This window comes from Tauraco erythrolophus, chromosome 3 (genome assembly GCF_009769465.1).
Source record: "Tauraco erythrolophus isolate bTauEry1 chromosome 3, bTauEry1.pri, whole genome shotgun sequence".
NCBI lineage: Eukaryota > Metazoa > Chordata > Aves > Musophagiformes > Musophagidae > Tauraco > Tauraco erythrolophus.
Window position 1 is genome coordinate 81,074,881 of NC_141467.1, and position 18,710 is coordinate 81,093,590.

The following is an 18,710-nucleotide window of genomic DNA, read 5'->3' on the forward strand; positions in this document are numbered from 1 at the left end:
CCTCTTTCAGTTTAAATCCATTGCCCCTTGTCCTATCACTACATGCCCTTGTAAAAAGTCCCTCTCCAGCTTTCCTGTAGGCCCCCTTTAAGTAGTGGAAGGCTGCTATAAGATCACCCCAGAGCCTTCTCTTCTCCAGGCTGAACAGCCCCAATTCTCTCAGCCTGTCTTCATAGCAGAGGTGTTCCAGTCCTCAGATCATCTTCGTGGCCCTCCTCTGGACCCACTCCAACAGCTCCATGTCCTTCCTGTGTTGGGGACTCCAGAGCTGAACACAGTATTCCAGATGGCGTCTCACGAGAGCTGAGTAGAGGGGCAGAATCACCTCCCTCGACCTGCTGGCCACGCTCCTTTTGATGCAGCCCAGGTTGATACGGTTGGCTTTCTGGGCTGCCAGCGCACATTGCCGGCTCATGTTGAGCTTCTCATCCACCAGCGCTCCCAAGTCCTTTTCCTCAGGGCTGCTCTCAAAAGATGGAAGTAAATGATTGTGAGTGCATGCATTCAACTAAAGGGTTTGTTACTAGAGGTAGAAACTGTAAGCTTTTTCCTCTATCCTTCTGTTTGTCTTTAAGATCTTGCTTGAAATACTTTATGATGAAAGTTTCTCAAGTTCCTGTTTATCTGTATCCTGAAGCGTTTGCATCCCTGTCATTTTTAGCATTTGCCTACTGACAGTGTATAAATATGAGGGCTGTTAGAGCATGCTTTTCGAGAGTTAAAAATTCAGATACTGATAGTTGTTCTGCATTTTCTTGGAAGAGAAAAGTTATTTTAATACATTAACTTGAGCTTCTACCATTTGTCTGAAATGATACAGCAGTATCTGAAATGCATCGATTGACTTGTACAGAGAAGAACATCAGTCCTTTTCTTGTTCTTAAACCTTTGTTTACAACAGCAGGAACAGTGCCACTATAGCCACTTTAATCCTGTGTCCTGACCATTGTCATGTTACTAAATCTAAAATAATAGCATCATTTAGGTATGCTTGTAATGGGCAATGCCCAAATAGCCTGAATGTTCACAATGATGTTAATAAGTTGACCAAAAGTACACTTTTCATAGCAAGGTTTTAGAGCTATTTGAACTACTGTAAATGTTTAAAGATGGAAGGCGGTATTCCTTTGCAGAATGCTGGCTATTTAGACCAAAAGGAGCGGCAGTCAGACTAAGCATGGATTATTTTTCTGTGCCCTCCATCGAGAATGTTTCAGGATAATCCTTTTCCTTTTGATAGGTTGTTGTAGTAAGTCCATGAATGTTTGCTGGGCGGCCTTACTACAGTGGGTAAAGGGAGTTCTGAAACATTTCCCAGCTCTGTTGTGTTTTCAGAAAAGTTGGGGTTGGTTTGTTTGTTTTGTTTTATTTTGTTTTGGTTTTTTTCCCAATGGTAGCTGTTTAGTTCTTCTATGAACATTTAAAATCATAGCGTTGTTTTATCTGACTAGATAATCACTTAAACCAGATTATGATTAAAGAATCATTCAAAGGTGCTTTTGGCCTAGAATGCCTTAGACATATTATTCCAAATGTTCTGAGATTTCTTCAATATTGGTTTTCAGTCTTTGAATTACAGATTTCTTACTTAACTCATCATTTGAAGCAGAATTTTAGAAAAATCAAGACATTTGTGGATTAAGGCAGATGGGGACCTGTATTACGGCTATTGTGTGAAGTCTCGAAACAGGATTGTACTAACAGGGATTTGCCAGATTTAGATGATTCTCTCTGTAGGTGAAATACTGTTATTCTTTATCAAGCTGGGAAATTTTGTGCAATATTTAAATCTCCATTACTAAATGATGACGCAACGTCTTTTTTACGGTTTAGGAAATGGAGAAGCCATTTGTTTACAGGCAGTTTAAGGATTAAAGTAGTGAGTTACAGAGATTTTAATATTGATCTCCAAGGTGAACACTAGTGTATGACTGGTTGTGTGTTTGGCCCTGAAATCTGTGGAAATAGTGAAAGTACATGAGGGTATTTTTTTTTTTTTTTTTTTAGTGTGTGTATATACATATGGTTTTCACAATTTATGTTCTGATGAAGAGAATGGTAGATACTTAAATGGATAAAAATTTTGTTGTTATTGCTCAGGAAGAAAGCAGCTTGACCTTTAGAGAATATTTCAGTCTGTCAATAGCTGCTTTCACATTTCAGTGCATTTACTTTTCCTTTGAGTTCCAATGGTTGAAGAGAGAATGAAAGCAGAGCTATTTTTTAGGTCAAGTTTTTTAGATGTGAACTTTGGTACAAGAAGCTCAAGACCATTGAAAATCTTTCCAGCTTACCGTACATTAGGGGCAAGACAAGTCTACCGTAATCTTTGTTATTGCACTGTTGAATCTTGGGAGTGGGTGAGGATGAAACAATTTCTTAGAGTAGTGGTATGTAGACTGAAAACTGGTTGACACAGTTACAAGAAAATAAATAATTATGATAGTCAGAATAGTAATGCTAAATAAAGTTGAGTTAGAAAAAAAAAAATAGACCTGTCCCTTGACACCTCCTTAAAATAAGATACCTGAATTACTGTTTTGAAGAAGGAAGAAAATAGCAGCCTGTGAGTGTCTGCGTTAGGGCTGCAAAATGTGGTTTGCAGACTTTGGTGACAGATTAAAAATGTGGAGTTGTGAACACAGTAAAGATGTTTGGAGAACTTCATCACAAAGATTTAGTTGTGATAAAAGAAAAAAAAAACTGAGAAGGTATTTGTAATCTGACTTCCACATTTTAGATAATCTCTCTCTTTTTCTTTGTTTTTCCAATTAAAAAAAAAAAAACCCAAACACAAACCCCCAGTGTTTTCTCTTCAGGTGTTGTGTGCGAGGAAGCACAGTGATCAAAAGAGATGTTGAAGTTCCTGTGCTGCTGCTGTTTTACTGTAACGAAGGACATGAAAGCTCATGCTTGCCTAATGCTTTGAATGTGAGAAGTAAGACTGATGCCAGCTAGAGCTAGTCTTTGTGGCTTGAATTATGTTCATGCTGCAAGGAGGAAGGAATTAAGTTTGGTTTTAGCTTCAAGTTCCTCAGAAGTGCCATCTCTCTAACCGAGTTCATTACAGACTTTCAGAAGTTCTCACTGAGGGCGCTGCTTAAGCAGGGACTGAACACAAATGAGTGTCTCTTATGAAGAAAATGGGGTTTCTCTGTTATGAAGAAAATGGGCTTTGATCTGTTTACTAGCTTTTCTGTGTTACTCATGTAAAACGTAAGTACATGTTTCTCTGAAAAAACCTGGACCTTTTTTTCCTGATTCCAGTAAGACTTAGGCCAAAATGTTAGTTCATTTCGTTAATAGCTTTAATAGCTCCTTGCTTTTCTTCATGGATTGATCTTTTTACTGAGTTGGAAATCATTTTGACATGTATGTGACAATCTTTTACTATATCATGTTACCAAACCATAGTTTATTGGTACTTAATGCTTTAAATATTGAAACTTTTCCTTCTGAGGCCATAACCTAAATACGGGGAGAATTCATGTGGAGCTGCTTCTAGAAGTTTTAGTCATGCCTTATTCATTTCCTATTTCATATTTTGCAGTTCTCTCTTTTATGATCTTTCTAAAGAATTATTTATTGTATTTCAGGGATTTGGCGGCACGCAGTCCTGACTCTTGTCCTCATCAGTAACATACCTCCTTTCCTGGTTTCCTGTCTTTTCTGTTGATCTAAGAGATTTTGTCTCTTGGTTTTCCATTAATCGTTGCAAATTCACCTTATTGTGAACAGATTGATAACAAGATGTGTAGGCCATTGGTAAAATCACTAATTAAGTAACATTTTTTTAACAGGTCTTAAGTTAAATGATTGCTCAGAATTAATAGGCTTGTTAGAAATTTTGGGCTGATCTATAAAACCACAATTGTGACCTGCCTTTAGGTATTTGATTCCTTCCTGCTTGAGCGTAGAATGTCACTGACTGCAGGAACTTGGTGCAAGCTGCATAGTTGGGTTCTGTACCTGGAGAGGACTAGAGCTATGACCAGAAAAGTTGTGGGGAGGATGTGAATGCCTACTTTAAAATGGGGGAGAACCTTCCTTGACGGTGTGATACTTCTGTGTGTGTTTCTAGAACGAAATGGAGCTTTAGGCTTGGAGTTAAAATTCGAGTGAGTTAGTGTGTGCAAGGTGCAAATTGCCAAGGCTTAGTAGATTTTAAGTTAGAAAACCTTTTCTGCCTGTTTTGGGGTTCTGCAGTATGGAAAGAATAGCTTTTTAGGTCTTGTAATGTGTAATATTCTATGTGTGGTTGTCTAATTCAACTAAAACAGGTTATGCTTGATAACCAAGTGTAAACATGGTTACATATTGGGAAAGAAACACTTGTGTTTTACTGCAAATAGTTCTACTATGGGCAAGATGTTTCCAGTACAAAAATCACACAACTAGAAAATTGCCATTTTTATCTGGAAGCAGCTGTGGCTTATATTTGGTGGAGACATGTATATGTATCTCTTTATCTCCAGACAGTCTTTGATTACCATGTTCCTGATGAAAACAGTGAATTAACTAAAGAAAATGTGAGCTATACTGAAAAACAAACATGAGTACGCTGTTGTCCAATTTTGACGAAACTAGCAACAAAGTCAAGTAAATCACAGTTTTTTGAACATGTGATTCCAGAAGTGTGAATATAGCACAAATTCTACTGTGTTGTCTTGCACCTTGGAAATAAGCCTTTCTCATGCTTCATTTGCAGGATGTTGAATTTGGATAATGTTGCTGTTGGCAATGATAGATTTGATTTCCCTGGTTCCTCTTTGATTTCATACTCGATGTCTTAATTGAAATCTTGCTGAGTGTTTGTCTTCATCCTAAATTTGAGTTAGTGTTTGGAGACATGGAGCAGTTCTTATCTAGGAGTTTTAACATCTTCTTTCTCAATCAATCCCTTGAGAAGACACTACTTCGAAGGTTTATAAACATTGAGGGGAGGGAAGGGAGCCCCAGTCTTCACTCAAACATTTGTTTGATGAAGTAGGTATTTAAGGAATATTTTAGCTATGTGTACAACTGTTGAGACTTTATCTTTCATTAAGTTAATATCATCATAAAATCAATGAGGGAGAATATTTGGGAGGAACCAAAGTTACAGGGATGAAAACTACAGATGGTCAGAGGCATACCTAGGAAACAAGGCTTCTTTTCTTCTCTATAGAGCAACGTGCCAAGTTTATAAGGGATGGTTCATCATTTCCAAAAATTTGCAGAAACTGAAGAAAATGTCCTGTTTCCCTATATGAAACCTATTCATTATAAATGATTCACCAAAAGTCTCTAAACTTTCTGTGCTTTGAAAAAGAGACTCACGACTGGTCGAGGGGAATCACTTTAAGTTCAGGTGATTTTTTTTCTTCGTGATGAAAGTCTAGTTAGACATCCTGAGTTTCTTATTCCTTATTGTAAGCTCTGTATAGGATTTGAATTTGTAATAAATAGGTTTTCTGAGTATCCACTAGTCCAGAGCTGTGAAACATGAGCAGAATTAATTTTTCTTACAACTTCTCCTTGATTAGTATGATGTGTTAAAACTGAAGAGCAGGATGATGTTACCATTTCATGTCAAAATGACATAGAAGAAGAGGGGCATGATTATGCTGTGTTTTCCAAATAGTTTTCTATTTTCTTTTCAAATAGTTGAAAACAACTGAGAAAGTGTTCATCCTATCCATCTAACAGGTGTTCCAGAAAGAAATAGCTTTTTACTGCTATCACTTACTTCTTTGTATGCATTAAGATATAGTTGCTAATCATATAATTGTTAATTTTATAAAATTAACAAATGTATAAATTAAAAATTTATCAAGTTTAATTTGATCATGTATTGAGGGTTTTTGAGTTTCTTCAAGACTAAGCCATTCAGCTTTCCTAGCTTCCCATCATGATCGCTGACTGCTGGCTGGGTGAAGAACAGTGTGTTGGCTCGTTTGAGCTATGTGTTGCTGACTGTGATGCATATGCTGATTGGTCAGGTAACGGCACAAATATACCAACGTTTTCATGAAAATTGTAGGAAATAAATGTCTTTAATGCTGCCGTATCTTGCTGAAATTAATGAGTCCAGAAGTTATTTGGTGAGGGAGTAGGAGTGAACAGAAACAAATAGAGAGCATGATCGCATGAAACTTTGTTCCGTGTTTTCTAGTATGATACTAAATAAAATTCAAGTTACTCATGTAACTAATATGGAAAGTTTTAGTCTTAATGCAGAGAAGTTGTCCAGGGTAAAGCATCTAAGAGTGGACTCCATGATGGAAAATATTTAGTTTTAAAAGTACTTAATCTTCCATAGTGAAGTGAGAGAAATGTATCGGACATCACACCTTGTATTTCAAGGCTTAGAAGAGTTGTTGAAAGATGGAAACAGCAAGAAGCTACCGGTTTTGAGAAGACTTGAAAGATGAGGATCACAAATTTGAGAACTCAAATTTGTTTTGCTTTGACTGTGATCTTGGCTGCTACTAATGGTATTTCATAGTCTTTGTTTTGGACTAGGCAGATGACAGGGAAAAACATACTTTTTTTTTTTGTTTTCTCTTTTTTTTCTTCTCCCAGCCCTCGCCCCCCCCCCAAAAAAAAAAAAAGAAAAAAAAAAAGCACCTTTATTTGCACAAGTTTATAGGAAGTACGAGAAGGCAGAGCCAAGACTAGGAAGTGCGTACGGATACCCATCTCTTTTTGACAAATTAACGTGCTGTGTCTGATATCACACCTTAGATCGAAAGGGATTTTCAGCTTTAAAAGACGCTTACCCAGGGCAAGACTGGAATGAGGGTGTTTTCACAAGACTAAAACTGGTAGCTGATATGTCAGACTGAGAACCAATAGGGGGGTGTAGTGGCAGGCACATAAATGGGTTGCAGTGAATGTTCTTTGAGCTTGAAGCCTTCCTGAATCACAAATTATGAAAAGATTGGGCATACCTCAAACATAAGAAGACAGGTTAAAATTTTAGAGGTATGCATAGCATGCGGAACCTACTTTCACATGGCAATGTGGTTTATTAAATGCCATGTGTACCTTTGTATGCTGCTTCTTTGTTCCTACCTTGGAAAGTACTTTTTATTAAAAAATTATTTTAATGTCTTACCAAAACAAAACTTAAATAAATATATGTCAAGAAGTCTGCTTACCAGACTATATGCACTACCAAATACACTTCAATGTTTATGAACTGAAATAGGCACAGTGAACTAAGCACAATTACCAGATTTAATCCTAAATTTTCTGTTTCCTATCATTTTTAAGGTATTTTTCTTAACTAGTTAATATATATTAAAGGTTGTTCTTTGGGTTAAGTCTTTTAGAGATTGCGCAAAAACCCTAGCATTCATTCTATAGAGAATATATGAAGTTTCTTTAATGTGTGTAACTGTCTTGAAATACATATCAAAATGCCTTTTTTTTTTCTTCTCCTGATATTACGTAATACTTTCCTTACATAATTATGGATTTTGGAACAAATTCTATGTTACATATGCAAGGAAACAGTTCCATAACTATACTAATGTTTGCATAATTAACAAGCTGCTTGCCAATTTTAACTGACAAATTCCAAGTCGCTTTTGCATGAGGGGAAAAAACATAAAAAATGGTAACTTCTATTAGTTTTTCCTTTCGTACTTCTTACAGGTGTTGAAACTATTTCTTTCTAATTTGGAAGTAAGTTTATGGGTTTTTTTTTTCTGATAGGGAGTGCTATAGAGAATAGGAGGGCTGGCTTCCTCCACTCATGCTCTGGGGCTGTTTTGGGGGCTGCCCTCAAGCTCTGCCAACATATCTCAGTCCTGACTTGTAAGATCTCCTGCTGCTGCCGCTACAGTTCTGGGCAGCTCTTCAGAAGTGACTGCCAGCAGCACCGATTTCATTCAACCGGTGTGGTAGTTTTCTGGTGTGCACAAATCGGGGCTGAGGAAGGACCACCAAAACTTATTTCCACTTGTGACCTAAGGCAAGGTTTGAACTCCAGTTTCTGTTGAAAAATGGCAAGTGTGCCATTGGCCTTTTGTGCCATTCAGCTGCATGGATTTAATGCTTTACGTTGCTACTGAGTAAAATGTTGTCTGAATGTAAGCTGAAATCACTTAGTCATTTTAAGATCCTGAAATGAAAGGGTCATAATAAAAACATGAAAGAGAATAATTGAGGTGCCACTTATAAAGTGAACACAAAAGTGTATGTATGTGTATATATACATATCTATTATTCCAGTTTCTAAGTGGCCTTGTGTGTTTTCCTCACAGTATCTATATATAATTTATGTGTAACTGTTTGTATTAAAATGTCCATATGCAGCATTCTCTCATTTCCATTTAAAAACTGTGAATCACAACAAAAATGCTATAAGAACATCTAAGGTAGATAATTAAAGTATAATTAAGTTTAAATGCCTTGGTGAAGGAATATAAAAATATTTAAATTCAACAGGCTAGTACATTTGCAGTTTTCTTTTATTAGGTGTGAAATCTAAGAATCCCCTGCCAACTCTTGAGGGCTCAATCCAGAATGTTGAATTGAAGTACTGCGGCACATCATTGGTCAAATGCGCCTCTGGGACCGTGGGATCAATAAAAATTTGTGCCAAAGCCCCAGGTATGTGCAGCTGGACCATGTAAAACTTTATTGCCTGTATAGGAGAATTGGCCTTGCTTTTTACAAGGAGAGTTACTGAAACAAGAATTTACTCATTGTTCCTATGAATCAGAGAGGTTTTTTTGTATTCTGTTTTGGGGTTTTTATTATTATTATTGTTAAGTGTGCCAGGATGATCCAGTCTGGCCCAAGCATAGTCAATTTTTACACTGAATAAAAACGTAAAGATGATGTTTTTTTCAGCTGGACGAATATTAATCTAAAATCACTAAAAACGGAAATAATTCTGCATTTTCATATTACACAGAATATTTGCATTTTGCTTTATTTAAAGCATAATTTTGATGTATTCTGTTTATTGTTTAATGTCTTATTTTCCATTAATGCTACAAGTAGGTATTTTGCTTGTGAAGTATTTGAGGGCACTGTAATAAATAGTTTTTAAATTTCTTTAGTAGAATTTTTCTTGAAGAACATGCAGGAACTTTTCCAATCAATGTCTATGATCTCCTGATATGTAAATGATTTTTAAAGAAATTGTTTTATGAAGTTAGGATGGAAATTAAAAGTTTAAATAGAATTGATTACTTTATTTGAAGTCCTCCTGGATGTAAAGACATTTACAAGAGAGCATTAAGGAAGTTATTTAATAGTTTATATGAGATTGTTCTTTCTATTTCCTATTTTAATTTTTTACTTACAATGTTAATAGCTGTTCTCTTTGGAGTAGTGAATGTTTATGTGTTGAAAGTTTATCTTGTTACAGTAAAAGCTGTAAAGAGTCTAATCTCTATTTTAGGTGATGGTGGAAAAGAGAAGCTGATTCCTTTAATTCAAGGCCCTTCTGACACCAGAGACTTACACAGCAGTAAATGGCTCAATGAGAGTAGAAAGCCAGAATCTCTCTTAGCTCCAGATTTGGTAGCCTTTACAATCCAAATTCCACAGTATATGGACTACTGCCATAATTCTGGTAAGTGCAAAACTCTTGTTAAGCTGGTATCGCGTTACATTTTTCCTATCCAATTTAATTTTCAAACAAGGGGCTTGACATAAAATGTGCCAAATGCCCAAGTATCTTTTTCACATGCTGCACCACATTATACTTTTACTTTAGCTCACTGTGAGACACCAAAACTAAAAGCAGCATTTCAATGTATGTCTGCTTCAATAGGGAATGCTTCGTTGACTTTGGTCGCGTTTTAAATTATTTATACAGAACCTTTTGTAAACTTTTTTGAGGGGGCAGGATCCATATTGAGAATATTAGTTCTGTTCTTTCTCCCTTTATCTGTTGGGTTGAGCTTCTTATACAGAAGTTGACATACTGAATTCAAAATGATTGATATAAATTTGCAGCATAATTTATAATTAAATTAAGAATTTTTTATAATAAAATTGCTTAATAATAAAAAGCATTTAAAAAATGCTACAGAGCACACATTTGACATCATCAAACTTGTGGTGGAATTAAATGAAAAACAAGTTAATATTGGCTGCTTGGATAATTTAAGGGTGATGTTGATTTTCTGGGTATAAATACTCTTACCTGACATTCTTATGGTTTCTGTGGGCTTTAAATAAAACATTGACCTGTTTTAAGAAACACTGACAATTTTGAAATGTATCTAGTTTAAAATAAATATAATATAGTTTGTGAAATACACATGGGTCTAGGTTTTCCTGTCGATATGATGCATTTTAAGTCATGCTTTTGTATTTTTAAAAGTTTATCCTGTTGCAGTTCTAAGAGTGAAATCAAATAGGGGAAAAAAAACAAGCCAAAAAAGCGTCTAGTTCAGGGAAAGAAAAAGAATTAGCTGACCACAGTATTATGAAACACAAAAGTAAACTGAAGTGTGCTTTTTTTCTCTTAATTTTTTTCATGTTGTTGAGTGCCATTAGTCTGTAAAGTAACAGTGAATTTATTACCATCTTTGTAATTTTTATGTGCATATACAAGCAACATTTGATTCTTATGCAAAGTAAATATTTGTAAGCACTGTGCACTCCAGCAGTTGTTAGGTTATTTTTTCGGTAACTGTACTTGTATATTTCTTGGAAAGCATCATGTTGGAAATATTTATAGCAGTGTTTTCAGAACAATTATCTTAAGTTTCTGCCCCTAAAACATTGTTGAAAAGCAATTCATGATTCAACAGTCTCTGAATGATTCAGATCCATGCATATCTGTTGCACCTTTTGTCTCACTTAAATAGGTTTTAAATGTTTTTGCTTCAGGCCACAGTGATCACATACATTTTAGCTCATCGGTGTTATGGATAGTCCAATTAGAAAGCAGAGACTGCTTGATAGGTTGTGACAGGAGATGCCCACGAGAATTAAGGCACTGACAAATGAAGCGCCGGCCAGACTCATATGCAGTGACTTTGAGAGGCAGAAAATTGGGTTGTAGTAGACAAATGTCTGTGGTGCCTGTTTTGTAGATGAGTGGAGATACTTCAAAATGCTAACGTTTTAGAACTGAAAATTTACTGGATGCTTCACCCCAGTGCCTCAGGAAAGTTGTATGGATTCTGTATACTCCATGGTAGTCGCTAACCTGCATGCTCAGACTCTAGCTCTGCTTCTCCAGATCTGTAAGGTGGCACCTGTGCCTGACAAATGAGAGAGGAAAGCTGACTGTGTTAAAGCTTTGGTCCCAGTGCACATGAGGAATAGTGTAATGCAAATGATTTGGTGTTTTTTGTTTTGTTGGTTTGTTTTGTTTTTTTTAAATATAAATTAAACTAGGAAACATCAGTGTTTAAATTATCTCAGGTTCTATGCAAAGGATGAGGGACTTAATTAAAGCCTTCGCTCTCAAATACTTGCTGAAGGAACTGAGGCAGTTTAATAAGAGAGTTGTGGCTATCCTTTTCATTACGACTGTGAAAACTACATGGAGAGAAAACATGAAGTGATTTGAGAGCATAAAAATGCTTTTGCTGTCAGTTGCAGTCACTTCTGGGAATTAAGAAAGCTATACTGGATAATTTGACAGCAAATTCAACTTATGCCTCAGGGGAATAAAAGGGTCGTTTAGAGCTGTACTGCTGGAGATGATTGTGCAGTACTGGAGTTGTGCTATTTGAGTGCTTTATCCTAATACTGTTAGATAATGATGTTCTGGAATAGGAATTTGACTACAGAGAAGAGGGAAGAGAGTCATGCAGCCTGCTTGTAGAAAGAATGAAAAAAGCTGTTCAGGAGAGATGAGAAAAATAACCTAGAATCGTTCAGTGTTTTCAGATTGGAGATAAGACCAGGATTGGCCAAGTCTTCTAACTCTACAGTAAAGTGCATATACAAATAGCTGTACAGCTGACGCGCTCAAAATACACACATGGTTCCTCGGAAGAGCTAAGGGGGACAGCAGTTCTAGCTTGGTGGGATTGCATAAGTTGTAAGGTAAATGCAGTTTACTTCTCCCCATATACAAGGATCCAGAAAACTTTGCAAGCTCAATGTCAGTGGAGCTGCTGGTCACATTGTGCAGCAGGGCAGGGGGATGCATTGGACCTGTAAAAAGCTCAAGATCTGCAAGTCAGCCACCTTCGTTAAGAACAGAAATATAATATCTTTTATTGTGTAAAACTGAGAGAATTGCAGGGGAATTTCTGGATACTCTGGATGAATCTTGGAATACAGCACACTCCGTATGTGACTTAAAAATTTTCTGCTTATATAAAAATTAGTGAAGGAAGAGTAACTAATTAATTCATTATGCATCTGTGAAGTTGAGTTGAGAACAGCCTGGTCTAAAATCAAAGCAGTTGTTTGGATATAAAATGTCAGGAGGTTGTGCAAATGACATGAGGTTCTCGAATAAATCAGGGCGTATTTACGTGGAGAACGGGTAGGGGACCTTTCTTCCTCCTCGCTCTGTTGAGTCTGCAGCTGTCTACTGTCTTGTACTACTCGAACCATACGATCCAGGGTGGCTAGGAGGGTTGTGCAGCTTGCTTTTACTGCTTTGTCTGTAGGTGGCCCTGCAAAGATTGAGTGTGTATTTACAATTTGAGCGATAAAGCATTTTACACTAGTATTTTATTTCTTGCTGCTTCACCTGTTACTGCTGAGAGGAAGAGGAAAAAAAATACTGTTCTAGTATTACCATACTACATTGAGTATAACCAGCAAAGGCAAAAACTCTATAAAGTGTAATTCTAACAAGGTCAGTGTTAAAGTGTGCGATGTATAGCATATACAGGCCAAGTATTACGTATAACAAGTGCATATACTGGTGATTACTCAGCAAGAGTATTTTACGGTGTGGTGCACAAAGTGTCATTAGCGCAGTGGAATACTGATCCACCTATGGCAGAGGAAGTATTTAGGGCCACAGAATATAAATATGATTTTGTTTAGTCCTTAAATACAAGTCTACACAGTGGTGCCTTTAATTTTGGATACTTTTATTGTAGGAAAAACTGTCCTGGATATCTCTGTGCATAGTTGTGAAAACCAGTGTATATGTTCCCCAGTCTTTATCTAAACTGCAGCATATAAAATAAATACGAGAGAGGAGACTATTCCATTACCCAGGGCTTGGGAAGGTGGTCTTACTGCTTCTCTGAAATAACCCTGACTTTATTAACCTTCGGAGCAAGCTGCAGACCTTGCTTGTTTCACCTGGCCTTTGAGAGAAATAGTGAGATTTCAAAATGAACGCTGGTGTTAGTATTTAATTATGAGCAGCTGTTTGAATAGATGAGGTGAGCTGATAAAGCTCTGTTTGGTTTGCCATATTGAATAATTGGGAGTGCATGCACAGCTGGTGTATGGAGAGCTTTATTACATGTAAATCAAGAGGAACTAAAATAAAAAATACATTTAATAAAGTTTTCTTGGAGATCAGCTTAAATATTCAGTAATGCAGCAGTGAAATAAGGGAGTAAACAGAAGTACCTGTATTAATATCATGCTCGTGTGGTAAATTGATACACCCAGTGGAGCAAAGTAAGAGTGAGAAGACTTCTTTAGTTTGTGAAAGCTGCATGAAGGCTGAAGAGAAAATATTCAACCTTGTAAAAGTTGGTAATTTTTCATTTAAGTGGTGTTTTTCTTAAACTTCCAAAGATTTTTCAGTTTATTTTTTTTTCCACTGTCAATATTTTTAAAGCTTAGATAAGATCACTCCATTCTCCCCCACCTCCCCCAATAAAGAAAAAATAATTTATGAAGTGAAAATATTTTTAGAGACTGACAAAATCATATCTTCAAATGTGAAAAAAGTGCTGTAAATCTTCTACCAGCAGAAACATTATTTTTTTCGTGTCATAAACTGTCTGATTTTCTCTGTTACAAAGTATCTGAAAGGAGGTGAGAGATTTTACATACGTTTGTTTTTATGCGTGCACACCTATATATGCCCCAACTCCCCCTTACTTATAGTTAAAACCCTCCTGTCATTGACATTTTTATTTAATTTTGACTACTTAGGCTGGAGATACTGCAAAATCTGGATTTTAAGGCTGGAAAAACTATGCTCTTTTAAGTTCTCAGTTCTAATTTAAGTAAGTGCTTGTGCTAGTAAATAAATAAATAAAAAAACCTTGTTAAAGAGAATTCTGAAAACCTATTTGAAGTACTTGGGAAAGATTTGACACAATGAATGAGTAAAAATGCTTACTATATTGGAGTAATTAAAGACAGTTCACATTCGTGGTTTAGGCATAAATGTGTAAAAATTATACCCATCTATCTTATTACATTTCCTTTTCTCTCCCTGAGGATTTCACTATGTACTTTATCTGTTATTGTTGCCAGTTTTCTATCAAGTTCCCACTGGGCTTCTGGTGCAAAAAATCTTATCCTCTCGATGACAGAGCTTGCCTGAATGATTTCATGCTCTTAGCATTTTTGTTCACGGGAATTAGGGGCAGAATGTAACTGCAGCTGAACAGAGCATCTATTTTTGTAATTTTGAAGTTTAGACTCTGTTATTGGAACTAAATGAAGAGATGCAGGTGTTCTCCAGTTCAAGTCCTTTGGGATTTTTTGATGGTAGATGCTTGAAAAGAAAATGCATGTGTTTCCAGAGTCAAACAGCAGCTGTGGACAAGGATTTATGTTTTTCTCAGAACTTTGGGATTTCAAAATGTTACATTTAATCACATGCACAGAAAGGAGAGCAAATGTTAAAGATGTTACATATAAAACTAGGGGACTGATCTTTTTACCATACCAACTCGTTGTGGGAATAGAGGAACAAAGTGATCTTTAATCTTAATATGAACAATTTCAAAAGGATTATGATAGTTGCCAGGACTCTGGTCTTTTGAGAACTGTGCTCTTGCAGCATACAGCATTTATAGCCTCTTAATTGCCTTTAAAATGTGGCTTATTCTCATATTTTTCCTTGGAAAAATATGAATGCTAATGGTATAAGTTACTGAAAACACAGTATGTAGTACTTAGGTTGTAGTAGGGTGAATCTAAATTCAGATAAGTACACATTTTTAGAAGAATTTTTCTAGTAATGTCCTGCAGTTTTCAAGATTCAATTTAAAATAACAGTTCAACTGCCTGAACTGTGAGGCTAAAATTAGAATTTTGCCAAGTTACAAAACTTGTGGGCAGAGTATTTTGTGGTAATGCAATTTCTCCTTCACTTTCTCTCTCTCTTAGGAATTTGAAATTAGTTGGTTGTAGTAAACAAAATGTCTGACATCTCTTAATTTCATCACAAGTTCAAGTGAGGGCAACAGATGGTGATACTACTGAGTGTTTCAGGACGGGAGGATGGTGTAGGGAAGAGCAAGTTGATAACAGTGGTAAACGCAAGTTAGTACCTATCGGAATGTAAAAGCCACTTTAAAAATGCATTTTGTTTTGTACATTAACCAGCTTGTGAGTGTTTCATCCTTCCCCGTTACCCTCACACCCCAATATGTTGTGCGCTACAGCCAGGTTAAGTGTCAGATATTTTTCCAGACCTGAATCACCTCTGTATCTACTGTCTTAGAAAGATCCAGCACTTACTACTTTTTCTAAGAGGGAAGTGAACGTGTCTTCAAGCACGGTCTGTTACTCTACTGGCTCCAATTATACATGTCATGTCCATGGGAGTAGCATCAGAGGGGGACGTACTGTATATCCCTGGCTAGATTAACATTATTTCCAGTGGGTTGCATAACTCTGGCAATGGGCAGTAAGTTCTGGTTATAGAAAGATAATTGTGCAATGCAGGAATAAGGCAGCCTGTTCAACTTTCCATCAAGTAATACTGCGAATCCTCTTTGTGGAAGAGGTGTTTTCATCTCTCTACGTATGTTACATTCAGTTTTTCTCGATATGACATAAATCTTTCAGCAATACATGTACCCTGCAATTCTGAAATTGTGGCTAAATAGGATTCTATTGTAAATAGAATAATATTTGTAAAATGATACTTGAAAAATTGATTTTTTTTTTTTTTTTTTTTTTAAAACAAGCTACACTTTGTCCTATCAGTTGTTAGGAAATCAGCCTTTGTAGTTAAGTTCCCTGAAAATACTTCTGGTTTTCTTTCAAGCCTGACTGACTGAAGTGTACTGTTCAGCTGCACTGTGGAAGTCAACAGAGCAATATCTCAAGCCAAAAAAGGGCTTTTGCCTTTTTCCAATTTCCTTTTCTTAATAGTACCACTTTAAAGTTCGGTAATATGGCAAAATAGTAACAAAACTTGAACAGTGAAGATTGGGACTCAACTCCAAATAGCAGGAACCTGAGATGTTGCACTAGGCAATCTGTTGAGTGAGGGAGTTGGAAAGCCTGATTCTCCTCTAGGTTTGTACCTTTTTCTTTAGAAACTCATTGCCTCTCTTTTCTTTTAACTCAGGATAACAGTGTTTGGCCTATAGGTTATGTAGCTGATCTTGTAGTTCTTGGGACAGAATCGTAGAACGGTTTGGCTTGGAAGGGGACCTTAAAGATCATCTGGTTCCAACTCCCCTGCCATGGGCAGGAACACCTTCCACTACATCGTGTTGCTTAAAGCTTCATCCAGCCTGGCCTTGAACACTTCCAGGGATGAGGTATCCACAACTTCTTTGGGCAACCTGATCCAGTGCCTCACTACCCTCATAATGAAGAATTTCTTCCTTATATCTAATCTAAATCTCCCCTCTTTCAGTTTAAATCCATTACCCCTTGTCCTATCACTACATGCCCTTGTAAAAATTCCCTCTCCAGCTTTCCTGTAGGCCCCCTTTAGATACTAGCCCCCTTCAGGTTGCTAAAAGCTCTCCCTGGAGTTTTTGCTTCAGTATTGGCAACTGAAGATTTGAGCTCTTGAGTGGTGGATAGTATGGGGTATGCAGGCTTTAAAGGGCATAAAGGAAGTCTCCCCACCTTCTCCTTTAAACAGAACATAACCTAGAAAATTCTGTAGAAGTAACGGAAAAATAAAGAAGAGTTGTTAAGAAAGCTCATTAAATGTGGAAATGTTACGGAATGGCAAATATGAGATTTATTTTCTGCTACCTTTATTTTGTGTGTATGTATGTGCGTTCTATAGATTTCTGTTCATTTACAATCTGACAATATCAAAGTGTTTCATATGGCCACCAAAGTCATATCTAACACTTCTGGTATGAAAAAAAAAATCTAAATGTGAGTTCAAATGATAACTTCCATTTCCATAACAGTATAGGATACTGTATCTATGCTTCATATACTTATGAAAATGCGGTTCACCTTTTCCACTTGTGGCGTCTGGAAAAGCATTATTCAGCAAGGTGACTAGATACTTACTGATGGTGCAAAGAGTTTTGGAAACATGACAGGCATATGCTCTCAGCAATTGCTGACACATAGCTTTGGACATGGAAATCTGTTTTTAATTGAGAAAATATATGTTGGCCGACATACTGGGATAGCTCCTACTCATTTTGAAAAAAATGCCATGGGATCTTTAACTTTTATTTGGACGCTTCCCAGACATGGGCGTAAGGGACTGTAACTGTTCACTTTAAAATGATGTTTAAACTGTTTCCAGGTTTTATAATTGAATTATTTTGCTCTCACCACCACTTTGGTGATGTAAATTCATGTAACATGGCTATTTTTTTGTTAATGAAATGCTAAATAGATATCATTGAAAATCAGTAGACTTTTGTTGGTAAAACATAAATTAATTTTGACCATGTCAATTTTTGTTTTTCAAATTTTAATATGAAGTGATTAAATAACATGGTACTGAAAATAAATATAGCACATTTGATGAAAAACAGCATTAAATGAAGTATCAATGTTATTTTTAATGTGGAAATTATGATGTAAATATACATTTGTTTCTAAATCTACATTTTTTTTCAGTAATTTTCATGATTCAACTCTGTAGTGGGTTAAAAAGAAGCTACAGATCACTCCAAAGATTCCAATGTTCTGGTTATAATACACACAAATGTACTGTCTCATTTAGGATGCAGTCTTAAATATGCAGAATGAGTATTCAACCACATTGTCTCCTTCCATCTGAACGTAGTGTCCTGAAGTTCCCACAGAAGTTCCTTTCCATGATCTTAGAAATAGCCACTTGCGGTCACAAAATAAAGTGCCATTGCCAAGTTTTATGTAGAAAGCAACAGTTCTTATAAAAAGCAGGTTAGAATCTTAACAATGTATTGGGGTTTTTTTTTTTTTTTTTTTATTCAACTAGGTAACCCCAGTGATGATTCCCAAACTAAGACATACTCCTATAGTTCATAGATTCATAGATTCATAGATTTCTAGGTTGGAAAAGACCTTAGAGATCATCGAGTCCAACCATCCCTAATCCCCATTAAACCATATCCTCAAGTAGATCATCCACCCTATTCTTAAACACATCCAGGGATGGGGACTCAACCACCTCCCTGGGCAGCCTATTCCAGTGGCTGACAACCCTTTCAGAGAAGAAATACTTCCTAACATCCAACCTGAATCTCCCCTGACTAAGCTTATACCCATTTCCTCTTGTTCTATCACCCATCACTAATGTAAAGAGTCCTTCCCCTACCTCAATCCCCAGTTGACCAAACTGAAAATGATTTTGGACAGGTTATCTTTGTGTCCAACTTCGGACAATTTAAAGTAGTTTAATTTTCTTCATGGGCTGTGAAACTTCAGAAAATCAATCTCTT

At 36.4% G+C, this 18,710-nt stretch overlaps 1 protein-coding gene across 6 annotated transcripts in view; it reads left to right on the forward strand.

Moving 5' to 3' along the window:
• VPS13B (vacuolar protein sorting 13 homolog B) overlaps positions 1-18,710 on the forward strand; it is a 500,947-nt gene that overhangs the window by 152,409 nt on the left and 329,828 nt on the right. For all 6 annotated transcript variants that reach the window (XM_086608763.1, XM_086608762.1, XM_086608766.1 and 3 more), the window contains exons 18-19: positions 8,467-8,601; positions 9,401-9,574. In XM_086608763.1, the coding sequence (XP_086464889.1) occupies positions 8,467-8,601; positions 9,401-9,574 (309 nt within the window). The remainder of the gene's footprint in view (positions 1-8,466; positions 8,602-9,400; positions 9,575-18,710) is intronic.